Source organism: Heptranchias perlo, chromosome 2, assembly GCF_035084215.1.
Source record: "Heptranchias perlo isolate sHepPer1 chromosome 2, sHepPer1.hap1, whole genome shotgun sequence".
NCBI lineage: Eukaryota > Metazoa > Chordata > Chondrichthyes > Hexanchiformes > Hexanchidae > Heptranchias > Heptranchias perlo.
Genome location: NC_090326.1, coordinates 44,071,363 through 44,095,787, shown reverse-complemented (window position 1 = coordinate 44,095,787; position 24,425 = coordinate 44,071,363). Strand labels below are relative to the sequence as shown.

The 24,425-nt window shown below is 43.3% G+C and overlaps 1 protein-coding gene across 7 annotated transcripts in view; it reads left to right on the top strand.

Annotated features, from left to right (window-relative positions):
* trak1a (trafficking protein, kinesin binding 1a) overlaps positions 1–24,425 on the top strand; it is a 264,222-nt gene that overhangs the window by 203,443 nt on the left and 36,354 nt on the right. For all 7 annotated transcript variants that reach the window (XM_068001811.1, XM_068001810.1, XM_068001812.1 and 4 more), the window contains 2 exons: positions 7,491–7,567; positions 19,526–19,642. In XM_068001811.1, the coding sequence (XP_067857912.1) occupies positions 7,491–7,567; positions 19,526–19,642 (194 nt within the window). The remainder of the gene's footprint in view (positions 1–7,490; positions 7,568–19,525; positions 19,643–24,425) is intronic.

The window sequence follows — 24,425 nt, the reverse complement described above, 5'->3', positions numbered from 1 at the left end:
TGCTTCTTTCTCCTCTTACTACCACCACCTTCCCCCCCCCCCCTGCCAACCCAAACGTGCAGTGTATGATTGGAGATTAACAAATAAGCTGTTTCTTTGTCATTATCTGATTCAGGTGCACATACATTTGTTTGAATGTTGTTTTCACTATTGTGTTTGAATTTGAATATCATAGGTCTTTTACATATGGTATTCAAGTTCCATACAATATTGTTTGGTGTAGCCAGCCAATCGGACAGAATCTATCAAACCAAGACAGGAGGTTTATGCTTGCATGAGCAACTGTGTGTTAAAGGTGCAGTGTTGTAACTTTTGTTCCAGGTCAGACACTGAGCCAATTTATGACTGCATTTTCCTTAAATTCAATCCATTCCTAAGAAATTTCATTATCTGAAGTTGCTCTTTCCCTGGCCAGGATAAATATCACGAATGCATCACTTCTTATATGAGCACTGTTGACCATTTGCTCTTTGTCTACTGATTCCTAGCTCCTGATTTGCACGAAAAAGCAACAGTTTGTACTGTCTGAACTAAAATAGGGTGTTCCTTGTACCCCTGTAGATTTTTTAAATCCTTTTTTAAATGGTTTGAACTTGGACTTTTTTTCTCAGCAATTGGACTTCTATAGCTTGTACAATTCACTGCGCTTACAGATGCTGTAACTTTAAACCAACCTTCTGTATTGTTTCCCTTTATTGGTTGCCCATCAACATTCAGCCTCTTCAGCTTGGAACACAGAACAGTCTTCCATGTGCAGAGTTCCATGTGAACAATATTGCTTTATGAATGAGTGTTATTGAAGCAGGGCGAACAAAACCATCTTAATCCTCTTCCTCCCTAATGTGACACTTCACTTCCACATAGCACTGAAGCCAGTAATGCAGCCAAGAGGTACTCCATGTCCTCCTGCTGGCACCCACACCCCCACATCTGCAGAGAGAAGATAGCCTATCCCACTTGGGCAGATGTTGTGGAAGCTCTTCTTCCCAATGACGGCTGTGCTAGCAGATCCCAAGTGTCATCACAATGAGATGTGAGTACATCTCAAACTTTTTTTATTCGTTCATGGGATGTGGGCGTCGCTGGCGAGGCCAGCATTTATTGCCCATCCCTAATTGCCCTTGAGAAGGTGGTGATGAGCTGCCGCCTTGAACCGCTGCAGTCCATGTGGTGAAGGTTCTCCCACAGTGCTGTTAGGAAGGGAGTTCCAGGATTTTGACCCAGCGACGACGAAGGAACGGCGATACATTTCTAAGTCGTGATGGTGTGTGACTTGGAGGGGAACGTGCAGGTAGTGTTGTTCCCATGTGCCTGCTGCCCTTGTCCTTCTAGGTGGTAGAGGTCGTGGGTTTGGGAGGTGTTGTCGAAGAAGCCTTGGTGAGTTGCTGCAGTGCATCCTGTGGATGGTACACACTGCAGCCACAGTGCGCCGGTGGTGAAGGGAGTGAATGTTTAGGGTGGTGGATGGGGTGCCAATCAAGGGGGCTGCTTTGTCGTGGATGGTGTCGAGCTTCTTGAGTGTTGTTGGAGCTGCACTCATCCAGGCAAGTGGAGAGTATTCCATCACAAACTGTTACGCTAGAAAGGTTCTTCAGAAACATGCCAATAATCGCAAGCCATGCTTTACGTGGTAATGCATGAAAGAAAGCCAAGAGCCAGCATGCCTGTTTAACTGAATCTGCCAAGATGCCACCAGTCATATCTGAGGGCCATGGAAAACTTCACATGGGAAGCACTGTAGTAACCTGCCTTTTGGGTATGGATCAGTAGAGCCAGATGTCAAGCTGTGCCATTTGCTCCACGGATATCTGTAGCTACCATGCAGCATAGAGACAGCACAACTGCAAGGAGAGTAAAGGACAGCTTTGACCTGAAACACGTCCATCCTTTCTTGCAGGCACACTGACCTATGGGGTGGTGTTGGTGAGTGAAAAAGAGGACAACCCTCCTCACAAACATCTCATGAAGTGCCACCTTGATTTCTACAGCAACCAAAGAGGAGGTTAGGTGATGGGCTGTGTTGTCACTTGTCCACAGACTCTTACCTGCAGCTAGGGGTCCCATTCCCTTCACCCTGGCCTGCCTCTTAATCTCTTGTCCTGTAAGCCTTGACGAAGACTGCTGATGGCTTGAGATGTGTTTTAATGCTCTCCAGAAGCCTTCTAAATGTTTGTCCCCCTCCTTGTGAACTCCCCTTTAAATGTGACATGCACACAATTTTCCTTTCCTACCAGTGGTGTCATCTGAGTTTGCATCTGTATTTGTGAATAATTATGTAAATGACATTGGAAAATTGAGTGGTATTAACAGTTGAGATTCAGGCAAGTCTTAAAGCATTACACACTAAATTAGAACTGATTTACATTTGAAGATGAAAATTGACCCCATGAATTAGTTTTGAAGTTGACCCACTGGACTTCTGATACAAGAGCAGCTTTTTTGAGGCTAAAAAATTAAATTTTATGGTGGGAAATTTTAAAAAAAATAATTTCCATCTTCTTGTACTTGTCCTGCAACCCTGTGAGATCTCTGCGCTCCTCCAATTCTGACCTCTTGCGTATCCCTGATTTTAATCACTCCACCATTGGCGGCCGTGCCTTCAGCTGTCTGGGCCCTAAGCTCTGGAATTCCTTCCCTAAACCCCTCCGCCTCTCTACCTGCCTCTCCCCCTTTAAGATACTCCTTAAAACCTGTCTTTGACCAAGCTTTTGGTCACCTGTTCTAATAGCTCCTTATGTGGCTCGGTGTCAAATTTTGTTTGATAACACTCCTGTGAGGCGCCTTGGGACATTTTACTACATTAAAGGGTGCTATATAAATGCAAGTTTTGTTGTTGACACAAATGGTGAAAAGATTTCCAAACAAAAATAAAAGGACTCTGAAAACTGCAATAACTTTACAATGCAGACTGCTCCAGGAACTGAACCCACAAAACTCTGTTCCAAGATTGCACAATCTGCTTAATGTTTACATTTTCAACTGAACATAGCTATTGTTCTTCCAGTATTACCTATCACCCTGACCTCATGCACAATTAAGAATAACATTAGAAGATTGGTTTCCTGTAATGCTTTTACCATTAGAGCTACAAACTCAGAGTTGTTATTTAATCTTAAGTTCTACAAACTTATCAGAATATCAAAGAAAAATTTTTGTCTTAGTATATTTTAAATATCTCTCTTGAGCTGCACATAATTCTAAACATTGTACTCAGGAATAATCTGGGCCTCTCACTTAGCCAAGAATCTGTTCAGTCTGGTGATGCAAATGTCACCAATACAATACATGTCGAAGAGCATTGCAGTCTGGTTCATTTAGAATCAGCTGTTTTTATTTGTGTGTGAAAGTTCTTAAAGTTTTAAATAACTATTTTTCACAAATGATTAATATCCTGGATGTTAGTAACAATACTGTCAATATTGACTCAACTGAAGTATTCAAAGGGAAATAGATTCCTGATTCACACAATAAATAAAAGATAGTGGATTAGATTAAAATAGAAAATAGCTGGAAATAATTTTTTCAGGTCCTATATTTGAATCTAAATGATGGGTCAAAATGAATTCTTTTTTAGTACATTTTGTTCCTTTTACATTAAAATTTCATTGTGGAAATTATCTTACTGCATCTGTGTCTATATTCTCCTTTATAAGGGTTGTATAATACAAAGTATACATTTAGCATGTGAGAGCTTTATTAGATTGTAATGCTTTTCATGAAAGCCTGATTTGCTGCTGGTTATATTCACAGCCATGTTTGATAAATGGCAGACATTATTTTCAATATATTGTTTTATGGTTCTGTGTGAATGCTGCAGTTTAGATGCAGTTTATTTTCTTTTTAAAACGGTCATGATCTTTTTGACTCCTTAAATATAGGGGAGTCTCTCAATTATATGTTACTAAATTGTCGAGAGCAAAAGCCAGTCAACAATGAAGATCGTATTTTGTTAGAACTCAGTTTTTAAAAAAATCTAAAATACTTAATTGAATTAGAAGACGAGCTTTTTGCTGAATCTCAGACCAACTTCAAGGATATTGCTCAAATACTAGTTTAAGGAGGCTTGGTTGATCATTGAAGGTTTGTGTGCTTTATTTTATCAGCATGGCTGAGCTAGCCAAAGGGGTATCTGTGTTCTCCAGTTGAAGTGAAGTGTGGTTCCTTGTATGTACAAGAGGAAGCTCCTAATATAGACATAGAGTGACCTAGTTTTCCATGCTGTTTGGAGACTAACTGCATATGGGTCATTGAAGATGTAGAATTGTCATATCAAACTTGGGCATCCAAGTGTATCAGACAACTTTTTTTTATTTTGGAAAACATGGTATTCGTGCCATCAAAACTTTATTTTAATTATTTATACAGCAGTCATTGTTATAAAACTAAATATTTGTATGTTATATTTCAAGTCTTTTTTTAAAAAATATTTATCTGAAAATTTTTGCTCTTTACTGGAGTCTGATAACAGGCCACCTTTCCAGTAGACTTTCATGAACAATAAAATTTTGCAGTCAGTGGCTATTCATAGGTGTTATTTGTTTTGCTGATAGTGTAATAGTATAAAGGGGTTGTTCTCCTTAGAGCAGAGAAGGTTAAGAGATTTGAAAGTAGTGTTCAAAATCCTGAAGGGTTTAGATAGAGTAAATAAAGAGAATCTGTTCCCATTGGTGGAAGGGTCGAGAAACAGAGGACACTGATTTAAGGTGATTGGCAAAAGAACCAAAGGCGACATGAGGAAAAACATTTTTCTGGAATGCGCTGCCTGAAAGGGTGGTGGAAGCAGATTCAATCATGGCTTTCAAAAAGGAATTGGATAAATACTTGAAGGGAAAAAAATTGCAGGGTTATGGGGAAAGAGCCGGGAATGGGATTAACTAGATTGTTCTTACAAAGAGCCGGCATGGGCTCGACGGGCCGAATGGCCACCTTCTGTGCTGTAACCATTCTATTCTGATATTTTGGTTTACATACATACACACACAGTAAGGATTTCTAAGGAAAGAGAGGCTTTTCAAGTTTCTCACAATATTGTGTTATCTTAAAGACTTCTGGGAGCAACCATTTATTTTTCCTTCCTTTTCCTTCATGTTGAAATAACCATCTCTAACAATCAATTGCCAGTCAACTTCAACATTATTGAAATGGAGTTCTAATTTGGTATGCTATTTCCGGGGTGGGGGGCGGGGAGTTGACAATTGCAGAATTGATAAACATCATTATAATTGTCGCAGCCATTGTTTGAGAGGTCCATTTAGATAATACATTGAGGAGCACGTGTCTTCATTATGCATCGTATATCGTTCTCCAGCTGAGAACATCTGAAGGAGCATAATTTGGAAACCCAATAAAAAAGGAGTTCAACTGTTGAAGTAGTAAATAATGAACTTGATGCTAATTTAATTTTTATTTCCCTTTTTCCATACTGTACCTATGTTAGTGTAAAATGTCTGATTCAGTGTACCCAAAGAGCCCTGTATCAGTAGGATTTACTTCATTTTCATTAAACCAATTTGCTCACTTTGTTTTAAATTTATTTAATATGAATTTTCATTTTTAAAAAAATTAAGTGAATGATTGATTAAAATTTTCTATTTAGTCAGAGCATTATTGGTGCTTTTAAATTGCTTCCAATTTATTGAACTCATTGGGGTCAATTTTAGGATGGCCGAGCAGGTGCGTTCATGGTGGGGGGGGGGTGTTTCTAAAATTGGGGAATCCCGGAGCGGGTCCAGAGCGCGGGTCCAGAGCCCGGCTCCAACCCGCCCACTTCCAGGTTCCCCAATGACGCGAATCGGTGCGTGCGCAGCCCCCACATGTGGGACTCCCACCGGCAATTAAAGCCGGCGGGATGACAGTTTAGATAGTTAAGGAGGTACTTGAGGTCATTGACAGACCTCATTGGGAAGAGATTTTAGCAGGGATGTGATTTTTGGACTCTCCTCAGCGTGTTTCCCCAAACACTCCCTGTTGCAGACGTGTTTCGGTCAGCAGCCACTGGGAGATGCACAGGATTCCTTGACAGTTGGGGGGAATACCTCATCCATTGCAGCAGGGCACTCTGTCACCTCAGACAAAGTTTTGCCTGCCACACCGTTGTCTCCACATTCCAAATTATTACATCATACCCTAAACTCTGCTGTCCAAATACATTTATCTACTTGGTAGACCCCCTCACACTCACAGTCTGGAAGTGAGGGGGGGGGGGTGTCCATAGCTGCATTCATCACTCCATTGGAGGACGAGCAACATCACCAGCCTCGCCAGGCATGCCGTCCACCTCCGCCACGTAGAGCTACACAACACAGTGCTGCGCAACAGGCACCTGCACAAAGTAGTCGTGCAACTACGCATACACCCACTGTAGGGTGACCCAGTGGGTGGCATTAAGGGTGTTCATGGAGAACCTCATGAAAGGGCCTTATTGCACAAGCCAGTCAAGAATGGCCAAGATGTGGCAGTAGCGGTGACAATATAATATGTAATGTGAGTTGATCAGAAATCAAATATAAGTAAAAACCATGACAAGCCATCAAACACCCTTCTGCATCCCCTTCCTGCTCATGGCAAGTTTGCTTTACGCTTCCTACTACACATACGTGATGCATGTCCTGTGGCTGCAGCACAGGTAGTGGCAGGTTGGGTGAGGCTGACCGTGAAAGAGATGCATGAGAGGGTGAATATGTGACAGCCTTGAGATTGTATGAGGATTGGGTTGAGTGGTAGTGGTGGGATGAGTACTGGGGAGGTGAGGAAGTGCAGGTAAGATGGGGATGAGGGTTCAGTGGGTGTGAGGAGTGATGTTGATAGCGTAGTGTTGGCAGTGCAGAAGGAGATGTGGGGTGGGGGTGGTGATGTGGCAGACGGGGTGTAGGAGAATGAGTAAGTGTACTCACTTTGGCTGGTTAGGTCATTGAAGTGCCTCCTGCACTGTATGCAGGTACGTGGTGTGCTGGTGACCTCCTCTGCCATCTCGAGCCAGGCCTCCAGTCTGCCGGGTGGAAGATTTCCCTCCTCCTTGTCCTCCTCCTCATCCTCATCCTCATCCTCCCTCCTCCTCATCCTCCCTCCTCCTCCTCCTCCTCATCCTCATCCTATCCAGTAAGACTTGGAGTGAGGCATCATTAAACCTGGGAGCAGCCTTCCCCCTGGGCTGTTACTTATAATTTTGCCTATTTTCTGCGGCATCAGTCAGTGGAGCACTGCCCCTTTAAATAGTGCTCCTCTAGCTGACAGCCTATGATGCGGGTGCGCAGTCCACCCGCTGCACAGCTTTCCAGCGTGAAACCCGGAAGTCAAGGTAAGTGGCTTCAATTTACTTATGATCGCGTGCCAAACCCACCGATTTCACTGGCCGTGTTACTGACGTGCCCAGTCGACCCCCCGCTGCCAACCTGCCACCCTCCTAATATCGGGCCCATTGTATTTGTATGTAGGGCAAGTTCTATACTTTTGTGCTGGTGCTAAATTTGCTCATGTCTTTCCTTTTGCAGTTCTGTGTGCTGAAAGAGTGGGCCAGATGACTAAAACGTACAATGATATAGATGCTGTCACACGTCTGCTCGAAGAGGCAAGTGTTTTTTACTTCTAAACTTAGTTAATTGGTATCACCATGATCAGTTCCTGCTATGTGATCTGCTAAATGGATCTGCATTAATTGGTTGACAACTGCACCTCATGCAAAAACAGTGTTGCTGAAAATTTCACAAATCAAAGTTTGTGCTCTAGATTTCAATCACAAAAAAACAAAGTTCTCAATGAAAAGAGAAGCAGAAATCCTTGGTTACATAAAAGAAAGTATGTGGTAAAGAGTGCAACTAGTAGCATTCTTGGCATTGTAGTTGAACCAGGAGACTTGATATTGATTTCTTGGTCGAGTTTAGAGTACTGATTTTAATATATTCTGTCTATAATGTGGATTTCTTGACACATTGCTCACGGGCTGTGGAAGAGTGGGTGGACTGTGTGTCCGACAGGGCCTGGTGAAAGGTACAGGTGGAGGGTAGGCTGGGGGAGACGGAACAATACAGAGTGAAGGGAAAGCAGAGGCTCTTCAGTGGGCCAAGCAGTGCAGGGCACAAGCTGGGCAAGATATCCTTGTCTCATTGGGGCTCCAGCGAGAACGGATGGGAGGTCTGAACTGGTGAGAGCTGGTTGTGAGGTAGCACTAGGCTGTTGAGCAGAGGCAGGTAAGTTTAGAAATGTCTGTGTGGAGGATTATTGTGGATGAATGGTTAACTATCATCGTGGTTAAAAATGTTTTGCAAAATGTGGGTCGCATATGGGGAGTCTGGAACTGGGGGCATAGTCTCAGGATAAGGGGTCGGCCATTTAGGACTGAGATGAGGAGAAATTTCTTCACTCAGTGGGTTGTGAATCTTTGGAATTCTCTACTCCAGAGGGCTATGGATGCTGAGTCATTGGGTATATTCAAGGCTGAGAGAGATAGATTTTTGGACTCTAGGAAAATCAAGGGATATGGGGATCGGACAGGAAAGTGGAGTTGAGGTTGAAGATCAGCCATGACCTTAATGAATGGCAGAGCAGGCTTGAGGGGCCGTTTGGCCTACTCCTGCTCCTATGTTTTTATGTGCCAATATTGGGATTTGACTTGTGCGTGGTTAGCGTGGGGCAGTACAATTTTATAATCACAGTGACCTACATTATAGCCACCAGGCTTTTAATATAGATATGTTTGTGTATACAATCAGCAAACCAGCCAGAATATGGCAGGAGACCCTGTTCACCTTATATGATCTAGCCTAACTATACTATCTTATAAGCACTTTAATTGCTGTCTTAAAGGAACAATGTGGAGAAGTGGTTGAAGTGACCAGTGGACTGTCCCCTGGAAGTCAAATGTATTATAATTTCACTCAGTGCTCAAGTCAGGAGTTTTGCATTCTGTCCCATAGTTTGAGCACTAATGTTTCGAAAGCCATTGTGGGAATTGGCTACTTTTATCCGAGTATGTGGAAAACTGATGGGTAACTTAAAATAAAGTAAACTGATAAAGTCGAGTTTTTTTTTATTATTATGCTAAGGATCTGGGATGTATCTAGCAAACGCTCACAAAAGCACCAGTATTTGAGGATATTCCCAGGGCTATCTGATTCATCTGTTGCCTTCTATTTTACCAAGAAAGGGAACCTGTTATTGTGCCATTTAATTTTCTTTTTCCCCATTAACCTGCCCTGTGTGCTTTTGTTGCTTTCTAAAATTATTATACAGTACATAACTTTACATATTTAATTGTGGAGTTTCATTGCTGACTGCAGTATTGGCAAATGCGATTTGTTTCAGTGGATAAAGTTTTTGTTTTAAAATTGAAATTAAAGCAGATCTTTGTGCTTGCGAACCTGTATTAGAATGTTTTCCTTACTGGACCTCACAAACAGCTTTTAATGGAGAAGAAAATGCTTTGGTTTTTTTTTTGTTAATTCCAAAAATTAGCAAGATTATTCAGAGTAACACAAATCTCAACATTAACCCGTAATGTCGAAAAATTATTTGAATTATCTATTTCACTAAAATATGTGGCATTAATGATCTGTTTTTTGAGCGAGTGGGTGGCTCTATTTTGAACCTTAAGCATGTACCATCTTGTTAAATTGATCCCTAATACTGCAATGTTAAGGCCAATCTTGGGTCTGGTTTCTCCAATGTGCCTTCCCAAAATCTTCAATTTACTGGTACTCTTTAGATTTTTATTTTTGTTGTTACTTCTTTCAAAGCTGTATGATGTATATTTGTTCCATGAATGTGGGTGACACTAGGAAGGCCACATTTATTGCCCATCTCTATCTTCCCTGCAGAAGTAGTAGTAGATCCTCTCCTTGAATTGCTGCAGTCCTTGTGAAAATGCTCCCACGATGCTAGGTAGTGAATTTTAGGATTTTGACCCAGTGATGATGAAGGATAAATGGTACATGTTCAAATCAGGATGATGTGTGACTCGGAGGAGATATTGTTCACATGATCTTGCTGCTCGTGCCCTCCTTGGTGGTAGAGATCACAGGGCTGAGAGGTTCTGTCAAAATAAGCTTGGTGGGTTGTTGCAGTGCGTCCTGTAGCTGGTACTTCCTGAAGCCACATTGGGCCGTTGATGGAGGGGATGTATATTGAGGAGAGCTGTGCTAATGAAGTGGATGACTCTGTTCATGGGTGATGTCGAGCTAGTGTGTTCCAGCTGCATCCATCCAGATGAGTGGCGAGTATTCCTTCACATTCCTGACTTGAGCCTTGCAGACAATGAAGAGGCTTTGAGGGCTGAGGAAGTGAGCCACACATCGCAAACTGCCCAGTCTCTAGTGTCTTGTTGTTGAATTTAGCTGGTTCAGTTTAGCTTCTGGTTAATTGTGACCCCCTCCCCAGGATGTTGATGCTTGGGTACTCACTGCCGTTGAAGGTCAGAGGGAGGTGACCGGGCCATGTCTCATTGAAGATGATCATTGCCCAGCACTTACGTGGCGCAAATGTTACCTGTCCCTTGTCAGCTCAAGCCTGGATGTTGTCCAGGTCCTGCAGTAGGCTGGTAGGCATAGTTTCATTATTGGAGGAGATGTGAATGGAGCCCCACTTTTGACTTTATGGTGAACGGAAGGTCATTGATAAAACAGCTAAAGACGCTGCCCTGAGGAACTCCTGCAGTGATGTCCTGGGTCTGTGAAGATTGACCTTCAACAACCACAACCATCTTTGCGTCAATTATGACTCCAGATACTGGTCTTGCGCCCATGTCTGGATCAAGGTCTAGAGCCTAGTGATTCTGGCGGAACCCGAACTGAGCATCAGTGTGCAGGTTATTGGTGAGTAGGTGTCATTGTTGATGATGTTTGCCATCACTTTGCTGATGATTGAGAAGAGGCTGAAAGGGCGGTAATTGGCCAGGGAAGAATTGTCCTGCTTTTCATGGATAGGACATAATGGGACAATTGCCCACACTGTTGGTAATTGGCAGTGTCATAGCTGCACTGGAACCACTTGGCTCGGGGGTGGCTAGTTCTGGTGCACAGGTGTGCAGCGCTACAGGGCTCATAGCTTTTGCTTTGTCCAATGCAGTCAGCTGCTTAATGTCATGTGGAGTGAAGTCAATTGTCTCGACACTGGCATCTATGATGGTGGGGGCCTCAGGAAGAAACCAAATTAGATTGTCCACTTAAGCATCTTCAGCCAGAAGTACTGATTGTAGCACTCACCTGGGTTCTGCTATAATTGAGGATGAGGGTGTACATCTGGTCTGCCTGTAAATAATACAACAAAACAATGGGCGGGTAACTCAAAGGTTGTATAGCACCAAAAGGTGAGATTTGTAAACCAGATGCAGGGGAGAATTGTTCTGGAAATGTACCAGGAATGTGCTGCTCAGTAGTTTTGGCCCAGCATCGCTTGGGGAGCAGGAGGCTCACGCCACTGAAGTGCACAAGCTTCATTTAAAGCTTTGAAAAGCATGTTAATATGGAGGGGCTTCCCTGCCTTGCATTTTGTCGTGGTTTTCTCCTCTGGCACGATATCAACTTGCGCTGATATAAACCAGATTCAATTGGATCCTGACTTCTTTGACTGCAGTTCAAAGGTACTTAAAGCTGTATTGCAAGTGAACGGGTTGTAGCCTTTTCTTCTTAGATTCATTTATTGCTGCCTTTCAGTACATTTAATGTCTTTTTTGGCCCATTCTCCATTTAAGTCTGATTTTTGCCTTCTGTTTGTGTACATGTGCCTACTGGGGATTTGGGCTCTTTCTAGAATGGGTCCCCTCTCCATAGAATTGCCGTTCTTTGGGAGTTCCTGCCCTCGGGGAATTAGAGGATGAGAATGGAGCAGAGGCTGATATGCCTACATTGGAGATTGGAGGGTGACCCATGCCGACCCAAGCAAGCAACACTGCTGTTTCTTGGACATGTTCGAGGGGCTCTTGTTTTGCCATGTAGGCTGCACCAGGGAAACGGTCTTGGAATTTGGCCATCTCCTGCAGCCAGGCCTCCAATCCTCCTTTAAGGCTGAGACAATTCTGCCCATGGCAGTGAAAATTATGACTACCTTGAACTTCTATACCACTGACTCCTTTCAAGTTGACTTGGGGGGTTCTCTTTCAGAGTAGGCAATCTGCAGTGCATCCACTACATAAATCAGGTCACTGAGTCATTGTTTACCAGAGCCAAGAATATTATTACATTCCTAAGGACAGCACCTAGCAATAAGAGAGGACTCTTCACTTTATCAGAGTGGCTGGCATCCCAAAAGTGCAGGCCTCATTGAAGGTGTCTGCCTGGCCGTGCGGGCTCCTTTCACAAATATGTGGCATCTACTCCACTCCATCAATGTGCATGTGTATATATCATAGTATCATCATGATTTCATAGTATGCTACAGCACAGAAGCAGGCCTATTGTGCCTGTGCCGGCTCTTTGGTAGAGCTATCCAATAAGTCCGACACTCCTGCTATTTTCATGTAGCCTGGCAATTTCTTTCCCTTCAGAATTTATCCAGTTCCCTTTTGAAAGTTATTATTGAATCTGCTTCTACCACCTTTCAGGCAGTGCATTCCAGATCATCATAACGTGCTGCGTTTTTAAAAAAATGCTTCCTCATGTCGCCTCTGGTTCTTTTGTCGATCACCTTAAATCTGTGTCCTCTGGTTACCGACCCTTCTGCCACTGGAAACAGCTTCTCCTTATTTACTCTATCAAAACCACTTATAATTTTGAACACCTCTATCAAATCTCCTCTTTACCTTCTCTGCACATAACTGAAATCCCTTATCTTTGGTACCATTCTAGTAAATCTCTTCTACACCCTCTCTAAGGCCTTGACATCCTTCCTAAAGTGTGGTGCCCAGAATTGAACACACTATTCCAGCTGAGGCCTAACCAGTGATTTATAAAGGTTTATGAGAGAGGGATTGTGTGTTTGATACACTGATCCTTCCAATGAGATGTTTGAATTTCCTTCAGTGTGTTTCTCTGACTCCCTCAGTCCCTGTGCTGACAGTGCATACTGTGGTGTAACTCAGAGCTAGACTTGTCACTGAAAACCTGCTGAAGTGTCTGATCTGCCTGCGCGTTATTTGTGTGAGTTACTTTGAGCTGCGCCCGACTCTGATCTAGTTGTGGACGGTTTCCTTTCCCCCCCCGCCCCCAAGGCGTCTGACTCTCTGCCGGCCTCTGATGTTTCGATGTTTTATCGGTTTCCTTGCTCAGGTGGTATCTCGGAGCTCGACGAACTGCATCGACAGTGGGATCAGTTGCTGTTGAGAGGGCTGGAGTCAAAAAACAAGTCTTGTTCTTGGCCGTTTTTAATTCCCCACTCGTGGGTTGGGGCAGGGAGGGAGTGAATGGAGAAAAAGGAATGGAATTGCTGGACCCTGTGCAGGATTCCTTCATCCAGCAGTATGTCCACTGACCTACAAGGGGAGAGGTGATGCTAGATCTGGTTATGAGTAATGAAGTTGATTGGGTCGATGAGTTTAACATGGGTGAGAACCTCGGGAGTTTGTGACCACAAGACCATCAGATCTAAGGCCCAAATAGTGAGGGAATAACTTAAGACAAGCAAAGGCCCCAGACTGGACTTGGGCTGATTATGGAAAGATATTGGCTTAGAAATTCGATGGCACCCATTTTTTAGGCACTAAACGGGCAGCAAAACCCCAATATGGTGGGCAAGAAATGCACCTGAACCAGGTATTAGGCCCTCTGCATATAACAATAGACGGCCAGCGCTGGGCCTGATACTTGCCTTAGAGATGATGCAACAAAGGTTCACTAGATTAATTCCTGGGATGAGAGGGTTGTCTTCTGAGGAGAGATTGAGTAGAATGTGCCTATACTCTCTGGAGTTTAGAAAAATGAGAGGTGGTCTCTCACATTGAAACATATAAGATTATGAGGGGGCTGACAGGATAGATGCTGAGAGGTTGTTTCCCCTGGCTGGAGCGTCTAGAACTAAGGAGCATAGTCGCAAATGGTTGGCCATTTAAGACTGAGATGAGGAGAAATTTCTTCACTCAGAGGGTTATAAATCTTTGGAATTCTCTACCCCTGCTGAGTATATTCAAGGCTGAGATAGATAGATTTTTGGACTCTAGGGGAATCAAGGGAAATATGGATCGGGTGGGAAAGTGGAGTTGAGGTCAAAGATCAGCCATGATCTTATTGAATGGCAGAGCAGGCTCGAGGGGCCGTGTGGCCTACTCCTGCTCCTAGTTCTTATGTTTAGCATAACTTCCTTGCTTTTGTATTCTATGCCTCTATTAATAAAGCCCAGGATCCTATATGCTTTTTAACAGTCTTCTCAACTTGCCCTGCCACCGTCAAAGATTTGTGTATGTTCACCCCAGGTCTCTCTGTTCCTGCCCCCTCCCCCTTTTAAAATTGTACCATTTAGTTTATATTGCCCCTCCTTATCCTACCAAAATTTATTACTTCACACTTCTCTGCGTTAAATTTCATCTACCATGTGTCTGCCCATTTTACCAGTCTGCCTATATCCTCCTGAACTTTATTACTATCCTCCACATTGTTTACTACATTTCCAAGTTTTGTGTCATCTGCAAACTTTGAAATTATACCTTGTATACCCAAGTCTAGGTCACTAATATATTATCAAAAAGACCAGCGGTCCTATTACCGACCCCCGGGGTACACTACTGTATACTTACCTCCAGTCTGAAAAACAACCATTCACCACTACTCTCTGCTTTCTGTCCCTCAGCCAGTTTTGTATCTATGCTGTCACTGTCCCTTTAATTGCATGGCTTTAATTTTGCTTATAAGTCTATTATTTGCTACTTTATGAAATGCCTTTTGCAAGTTCACGTACACATCAATCGCATTACCCTCATCAACCCCGTTTCTTACTTCATCAAAGAACTCTATCAAGTTAGTCAAACAAACTTTTCCTTTAACAAATCCGCGTATATGACTGGATGTGGCATACATGTATGTGACCATCACAGTCACGCCTTGCAGGTGGATGCCAGATATTCTGGAAGCTGTCACAATCCATTTAGTCCACATCAGTCTATAGTACCACCATTAATTCAAGGTGTTCCACACTAGATGGATGGATCTTGGGTGAGCAGGGATATCCTGTTCAACTGTGGCTGATGATATGAGTGTAGAATCAAACAACTGCAGCATAAATATCATAAAATGAAGCACATGGCTCTATGAGGATATGAATAGAGCTTGCAGTAGTGTTTGCAGAAGCAAATATTTTACTACCTGGATAGGTCTGGAGCAGCATTTAAGTACATCTGTGAAAAGGTCTCTCACAGTGTTGTGCTGTCAACTGCACAGTTGTGCTATTAAAAGAGGAGTCACCATACAGCAGGTACAATAAGACAATCAGAAGGGTATAGAGAGAATCAGCGAAAGGCTGGGAAGTTGTCAGCAGCAGTAGAGCTAGTTGTGCCATGCACTCAAAATAGGATTGCAGTTCTGTGACATGGTCAACAAATACTACACAAGTGCCGTGTTAGCCATCAATACTGTACCTTGTTGCAATCAAGAGATTGGTGAAGTTCTGATTATTTCATGAGCCTTGTCGTTGCTGTACAATTGGCCACTGTGTCCAAAAGAAGAGTGCAAAAACATGGAGGTGACAGCTGGGTGTTGGTGGAGACTTTGGCCCTACCATGCAGATGATACAAAACTTGGAAGTGTAGTGAACAGTGAGGAGGATAGTGATACACTTCAAAAGATATAGACAGGCTGGTGGCATGGGCGGACACATGGCAGATGAAATTTTACACAGAAAAATGTGAGATGATACATTTTGGTAGGAAGAATGAGGAGAGGCAATACAAACTAAAGGGCACAATTTTAAAAGGGGTACAGGCACAGAGAGATCTGGGGGTATACGTACAAAAATCGTTGAAAGTGGCAGGGCAGGTTGAGAAAGCGGTTAAAAAAGCATACGGGATCCTGGGCTTTATAAATAGAGGCATAGAGTACAAAAGTAAGAAGTCATGATGAACCTTTATAAAACATTGGTTCAGCCACAACTGGAGTATTGTGTCCAGTTCTGGGCACCGCACCTTAGGAAAGATGTGAAGGCCTTATAGAGGGTGCAGAAGAGATTTACTAGAATGATTCCAGGGATGAGGGACTTTAGTTACGTGGATAGACTGGAGAAGCTGGGGTTGTTCTTCTTGGAACAGAGAAGGTTGAGAGGAGATTTGATAGAGGTATTCAAAATTATGAAAAGTCTAGATAGAGAGAACTGTTCCCAAGTGCAGAAGGATCAAGAATCAGAGGACATAGATTAAAGGTGATTGGCAAGCACCAAAAGGTGACATGAGGAAAATCTTTTTTTACACAGCAAGTGGTTAGGATCTGGAATGCACTGCCGGGGGTTGGTGGAGGCAGATTCACTCATGGCCTTCAAAAGGGAACCGGATAAGTACTTGAAAGTAAAAAATTTGCAGGGCTATGGGGATAGGAGAGGGGAGTGGGACTAGCTGGATTGCTCTTGCACAGAGCTGGAGCGGACTTGATGGGCCAAATGGCCTCCTTCCGTGCTATAACCTTTCTGTGATTCATTCATCATTGAAAGATTTCATCAGAATGTGAAAGGTGTGTCATGCATCAATATGGATCAATATCAAATATAACTTTTGATAGTTTTTTTTTATTGTGGGCATCGCTGGCAAGGCCAGCATTTATTGTCCATCCCTAATTGCCCTTGAGAAGGTGGTGGTGAGCCGCCGCCTTGAACCGCTGCAGTCCATGTGGTGAAGGTTCTCCCACAGTGCTGTTAGGAAGGGAGTTCCAGGATTTTGACCCAGCGACGATGAAGGAACGGCGATATATTTCCAAGTCGGGATGGTGTGTGACTTGGAGGGGAACGTGCAGGTGGTGGTGTTCCCATGTACCTGCTGCCCTTGTCCTTCTAGGTGGTAGAGATCGTGGGTTTGGGAAGTGCTGTCGAAGGAGCCTTGGTGAGTTGCTGCAGTGCATCCTGTGGATGGTACACACTGTAGCCACAGTGCGCCGGTGATAAAGGGAGTGAATGTTTTGGGTGGTGGATGGAGTGCCAATCAAGCGGGCTGCTTTTATATAGGCCAAAGGGTTGCCTAAAGACGAGCAAGCATCCCAATAAGTATGCAGCTGGTGGAGGTGTACGTACATGTCGCATGCTGCCACCCTAACAGAGGTAACTTCAGCAGAAACTTACATTGTTCAACTTGTGCATCTAGGATGATGCCCTCCTGACTGCAGACACTGCTTCCCAAGCGGCCCAGATAGTTCCCTTCTGAGGAGGGTGTCCTTCCTATGAAAAAAAAAGGGAACCCTCCTTTGCATCACCTCCCTGAGCATAACCTTGAGGCCTCGATTAGAAAAAGGAGAGAATCCTCCCTTTCCCCCGGGCCCTTATAGACTCCTCAGATGCATTCAGCAATGCAGCAAAAATGATGAAGGAACAATTCATGTTAACAGTACTGGAAGTGCAAGTACCCCTTTAAGGCGCACAGCAACTGCTGTTTTATGTCATTATCCTGGATTTTCCATCCCTTCCCAGTCTCTCGCACAGGGATCATTCAGCACTGGGAGAACTCCATAATTATTTGAATGAGCAGACATAGTAAAAATAGAAGGAGGTTCCCTCCCTGTGCCTTTGGTGAGAGTTGTCATTGCGTGCCAAGCTTTTCCAATGAATAATTATTTTTTTAAATCAGATACCTTTCCTACAAATACCCAATGATATTGAAAGACCAAACCTTTCAACTGCACGGATTTCATTGGGACATCCTGATTTTGCAGTTCACTTTCAGTTACGCCCTGCTGTCCCAATTTTGTAGCAGCATTCGCAAATTTTAATATGTCGCTTATATGTCCTCAAGATTCCCCACAAAAATTCCTTTGGGTCACCTTCGTCCCATTCGTGATCTTTCAGGCAGCCGCTTTTTTTTGTGTGTGCGCTGGACCTAAGGTATATTTTGGGACTTACAGGACTTGGAAGATAAAGAATGGAATGTGTTTAATTTGTTTTTTTATACACTCTTTTAAAAATGTTTTTTTTAAGAAAAAAAAGTACACTTTAAACTGGGACTATTAACAGATTGTCCTGCATATTATCCCTTTTTCTTTTCCTGTCCTTTTTAAAAAAAAAACTCCCTAAACTGGGCTCAGACTTTTTTATTTTTGGATTTTTTTTTTCTGACACAAACTTTTTTTGTGTTCTGGGTATAAGTGACACTGGCAAGGCCTCATTTATTACCCATCTCTAGTTGCCCTGAGAAGATGATGGTGGGCCTTCTCCTTGCAAGGGAGGACGGTGCTGTTGAAGTAACCTTGCTGCAGTGCATCCTGTAGATCATATATACTGCAGCCACAGTGCATCCGGGGGGATGATACTTACCTTTTTGTTTTGCCCTTTTTAAACATTATATGTTCATATGATAAACTTTGGCCTCTTCCTTTTATCTGCTGATAGTATTTGGATTTGTGGAATCTAATAACCAAGTGTTAGACATATAAATGAATGGGAGGACCCTAGGCAAGACAGAGGGTCAGAGGGATCTTGGTGTGCAAGTTCACAGATCCCTGAAGGCGGCGGAACAGGTAGATAAGGTGGTAAAGAAGGCATATGGGATACTTGCCTTTATTAGCCGAGGCATAGAATATAAGAGCAAGGAGGTTATGATGGAGCTGTATAAAACACTGGTTAGGCCACAGCTGGAGTACTGTGTGCAGTTCTGGTCGCCACACTACAGGAAGGATGTGATCGCTTTGGAGAGGGTGCAGAGGAGATTCACCAGGATGTTACCAGGGCTGGAGCGCTTCAGCTATGAAGAGAGACTGGGAAGATTGGGTTTGTTTTCCTTGGAGCAGAGGAGGCTGAGGGGGGACATGATTGGGGTGTACAGGATTATGAGGGGCACAGATAGGATGGATACGAAGGAGCTTTTTCCCTTCGTTGAGGGTTCTATAACAAGGGGGCATAGATTCAAGGTAAAAGGCGGGAGGTTTAGAGGGGATTTGAGAGAGAACTTTTTCACCCAGAGGGTGGTTGGAGTCTGGAACTCACTGCCTGAAAGGGTTGTGGAGGCAGGAACCCTCACAACATTCAAGAAGCATTTGGATGAGCACTTGAAATGCCATAGCATGCAAGGCTACGGACCAAATGCTGGAATATGGGATTAGATTAGACAGGGCTTGATGGCCGGTGCGGACACGATGGGCCGAAGGGCCTCTATCCGTGCCGTATAACTCTGACTCTAACTCTCTATGACTCTAAATATATATTAATAGCATGTAAATAATACAAAGCAGCACATTTATAGTACAAAATGAAAATATAAGATGGTTTGAAGATTCATGGTGCTACATATAAGAAGCTGGTATCCCTGATTTTGGCCGTTCATCCCTAATTTTTCAAATCTGTCTCTGGTTTTCAACTTTGCAGTTTGAGGTTTGTGAGGAGAGTAGTTTTTTTTAAAAATTGAACTTTCTGCCTTCACTGACTTTTTGAACTTTGATATTTTGTTATAATCAAGTAAAAATGTTTTTGATGCCTTACGCAGAAAGAGCGTGATCTAGAGTTAGCTGCACGGATTGGTCAGTCTTTGCTGAAGAAGAACAAGACATTAACTGAGAGAAACGAACACCTTGAAGAGCAAGTGGAACATGCCCGGGAGGAGGTGAGTGCATGTTGGGCTTTATGGTCACATGCCTTCTTTAAAAAAAATCTTTTTGCTCCAAGGTGGACATGGTGTATCTTAGCAATAAAAGAAAGACTTGCATTTATATAGCACCTTTCACGACCTCAGGATGTCCCAATACGCTTTGCAGCCAACTAAGTACTTTTTTTTTTAAGGTGTAGTTACTGTTGTAATGTAGGAAATGTAGCAGCCAATATACGCACAGCAAGGTCCTACAAACAGCAATGTGATAACGACCAGATAATCTGGGAATTTTTTTTAGGTGTTGGTTGAGGGATAAATATTGGCCAGGCTAATTGTAAAACATTTTAAGTAGAAAAGCCTTCTGAGTTTTCAATTCTCATTGGTGCCTATTGATAGTTTTTATAAGATCCAGAAGGTTCTCGAAAGACATTCTGAAGCATCTTTGACTTTTGCCTGTATAATTATGAAACAAATTCCTCTCTGGGTTGATCATCTTCTCCCCTGTTATCTCTTTTTTTCTTCTTGAGATATTCTTCCCCTATGTTGGTTGTCTCTGAGCCTTGCATTATCTGGTGCAGAGAATTGCTCATAGGCCTCTACCAGTACTGCTGCATAAAACAATCTTTAGGCTGCACCAAAGCTCTGCTTTTATTTTTTCTTCTCCACATTGGAAATGCTAAACTTCCAGTTATCACATCCTACTATTGTCTTGTGAAGAAACCCATATCCTACCACTCTGTTGCACAACATATTGGACGATGCTACCTTAGCCCTGTTTGCTTAACTTTTTTCCCCCCTCCCTCTCCTACACACAGGACATTGGATGTAAAACTGACCTCAGGAATAATCTTTCCTTGATTTCCTTTGGGTTCTCTTTTCTTCAGCTAGCTGGATACGACTTGCTTCAAGCTTTGTCGTGCCATGGCGAATCATCTTTTGCTACTTTTTTCTGTAACAAGCATCATGCTCCCCTGTGTCAGTTAAGATGCCACATTTTTTTAGCTTGGTCTTTAGACAATCCTTGTTTCTTTTGAATTGCCTATCATGAGAGCATTTATCAAGTTTCAGTTCACTGTCACCTTCTTGGGTAGACTAGTATCAGGTATTCGGACTAGGTGACTGGGCAGCTTAGCTGCACCTTTACTATCATTGCCTCTGCGCCTGGCATGTTTGCTCTTCCAAGGACCTCGGTGCCACCATCCAATTTTCATAATCTTTGAGGCAATCGAGGTGAAAACGATTTGAGTTTTCAAATGTGGTGATTCGGTGGTCCAGCTGTCGCACACATACAGGAAGGATGTTTTAACTATTGCCTTTTAGACTTTAAGTTTTGTTTCCAGTTTAATGCCCCCTTTGTCCCATAACGTCTCTCAGCTTCCAAAAGTAATACTAGCTTTAAACAATCTGTGGTTCACCATCATCTAGGCGTACAGCATGTGACATGGTGCTTCCTAGATAGGTGACTGGAGACACTGTGCGCCCTTCGATAGTAATATTGGGTGTTACATAAGGTTTTTCAATGTTAACTTTCGGTATATAACTAGTCTTTTTAGACTGATAGTGTGACCAAATTTCTTACAAGAAACGGTCCATAATAACTTGGAGGTCCTGTTCTGTGTGGGCAACAAGGGCACAGTCATCAGTAAACAAGAGCTCCTGAACAAGTTCTTCAGAGGTCTTCATTTTGGACTGTAGGTAGCAGAGATTGTACAATTTGCCATCTGTCCTGAACCAAATATACACTCCTTTATCCAAGTTCCTGAAGGCACAAGTAAGCATCGAAGCAAACAAAGCACTAAGCAAGGTGGGAGCTAAAACAGAATCCTGTTTGACTCCATTAGAGACAGGGAAGAGGTTGGAAATTTCATCTTCCATGATTCTGGCCATCATGTCATCATGGAACTCGCAGATCATTGAGATACATTTTTCGGGGCAGCTGACTTTGGCCAGTAGTTTCCAGAGGCCCTAACTGCTGGCTGTATCAAAGGCCTCTGTGAGCTTGACAAAGATGCAGTGAAAGTCCAAGTTTTGTTCTCGACACTTTTCCTGAAGTTGTCTCGCAGTAAAGATCATATCAGTCATTCCTCTGCCTTTGTGCACTAGAAAGGGTGTCTCCCCATCACTCAAGGACATCTGCCCAAGTGCTACCCTCTACCTAGTTTAGCCTGTGAGCCAATGCAGTTGCCCAGGGTGTGGCCGTCATGCACAAGTGACTACTGGGAGCTATAGGTGAAAGTTGTGTGTAGCAATAGAGACCAGAGATGGAAGTCCATCAATGGGAGATGCGGCCGACTCTGAGTCAAAGGTACTACTCCTAATGTAGCACATTACACCCTTGTCTTGAAGGTACTGCTTCATGCTACAATACATTTTACTAATAACATTGTACTTTGTCCGAGCGGCAATTCTTCATTCGTGAGCTTTATTGGTTAGTGTTAGAGACTATTTGTCCATGGAGGAATCTCTGTCAAGCCTAGATCCTTTCCTCTCCGTGTTTCCACACACGCTTTCCAACTGAGGTCACTGGGCGGCAGGAGACCCAGGCTGATTTCCTGCTCCTTCCCATTGGGCCAGGAAAAGTTGAGGACAGTTGGAGTCCCTTCACTGCCATCCAGCTAAGATCAACAAACTCTGTATCGACAAGAGTTTGAACCTCTGACCTCCCTGATCTGGTATGACTTAGTATTGCACCAAGCAGTGTACTTATCCACTGAGCTGCTTAGAGGCTTATTATCTCTTAGCCTCTATGTGGAATGTTTTAACTGATTTTAGAACATGTGAAACATTAGCACACGTTCATTCTGGGCCAGAGGATGTTAGCACTGAATTTTTGAGCATTTTTCTGATCGGTATTGATAACCTTGCAATGACCAGAATCTGTTTAATGATGATGTGTTGGTTCCAGCAAAGTAGAATCTTGCTTATACTGCTTGGATCAGACTGCAGCTCTCTTATCCAGGAGAGTGCTCTGTGCAGTCAGGAGCATACGCACTGTCTCCATTCTTAATACAAGCGTGGCTAAGTTTGAAGAGCACTTGTTAAAGCAGGTTTCACACTGTTGGAGTTGTACTGCATGCTGTATCAAAACTAAGTGGAATGAGGCTGCCTCCTCCATGGGTTGTCCTGAAGTTGTGAAAGGCGCTATATAAATGCAAGTCTTTTTTCTTTATGGGTCTCTCACCTCTTCCCTCAGGGTAAGCACATTCCTTATAAAGTGAAGGGCAAGGCTGGTAGAAGTAGGGAACCTTGGATGACTCGGGAGATTGAGGCCCTAGTCAAAAAGAAGAAGGAGGCATATGACATGCATAGGCAGCTGGGATCAAGTGGATCCCTTGAAGAGTATCGAGATTGCCGGAGCAGAGTTAAGAGAGAAATCAGGAGGGCAAAAAGGGGACATGAGATTGCTTTGGCAGATAAGGCAAAGGAGAATCCAAAGAGCTTCTACAAATACATAAAGGGCAAAAGAGTAACTAGGGAGAGAGTAGGGCCTCTTAAGGATCAACAAGGTCATCTATGTGCGGAACCACAAGAGATGGGTGAGATCCTGAATGAATATTTCACATCGGTATTTACGGTTGAGAAAGGCATGGATGTTAGGGAACTTGGGGAAATAAATAGTGATGTCTTGAGGAGTGTACATATTACAGAGAGGGAGGTGCTGGAAGTCTTAACGCGCATCAAGGTAGATAAATCTCCGGGGCCTGATGAAATGTATCCCAGGACGTTGTGGGAGGTTAGGGAGGAAATTGCGGGTCCCCTAGCAGAGATATTTGAATCATCGACAGCTACAGGTGAGGTGCCTGAAGATTGGAGGGTAGCAAATGTTGTGCCTTTGTTTAAGAAGGGCGGCAGGGAAAAGCCTGGGAACTACAGACCGGTGAGCCTGACATCTGTAGTGGGTAAGTTGTTAGAGGGTATTCTGAGGGACAGGATCTACAGGCATTTGGAGAGGCAGGGACTGATTAGGAACAGTCAGCATGGTTTTGTGAGAGGAAAATCATGTCTCACGAATTTGATTGAGTTTTTTGAAGGGGTAACCAAGAAGATAGATGAGGGCTGTGCAGTAGACGTGGTCTACATGGACTTTAGCAAAGCCTTTGACAAGGTACCGCATGGTAGGTTGTTACATAAGGTTAAATCTCACGGGATCCAAGGTGAGGTAGCCAATTGGATACAAAATTGGCTTGATGACAGAAGACAGAGGGTGGTTGTCGAGGGTTGTTTTTCAAACTGGAGGCCTGTGTCCAGCTGTGAGCTTCAGGGATCGGTGCTGGGTCCGCTGTTATTTGTTATTTATATTAATGATTTGGATGAGAATTTAGGAGGCATGGTTAGTAAGTTTGCAGATGACACCAAGATTGGTGGCATTGTGGACAGTGAAGAAGGTTATCTAGGATTGCAACGGGATCTTGATAAATTGGGCCAGTTGGCCGATGAATGGCAGATGGAGTTTAATTTAGATAAATGTGAGGTGATGCATTTTGGTGGATCGAATTGGGCCAGGGCCTACTCCGTTAATGGTAGGGCGTTGGGGAGAGTTATAGAACAAAGAGATCTAGGAGTACAGGTTCATAGCTCCTTGAAAGTGGAGTCACAGGTGGATAGGGTGGTGAAGAAGGCATTCAGCATGCTTGGTTTCATTGGTCAGAACATTGAATACAGGAGTTGGGATGTCTTGTTGAAGTTGTACAAGACATTAGTAAGGCCACACTTGGAATACTGTGTACAGTTCTGGTCACCCTATTATAGAAAGGATATTATTAAACTAGAAAGAGTGCAGAAAAGATTTACTAGGATG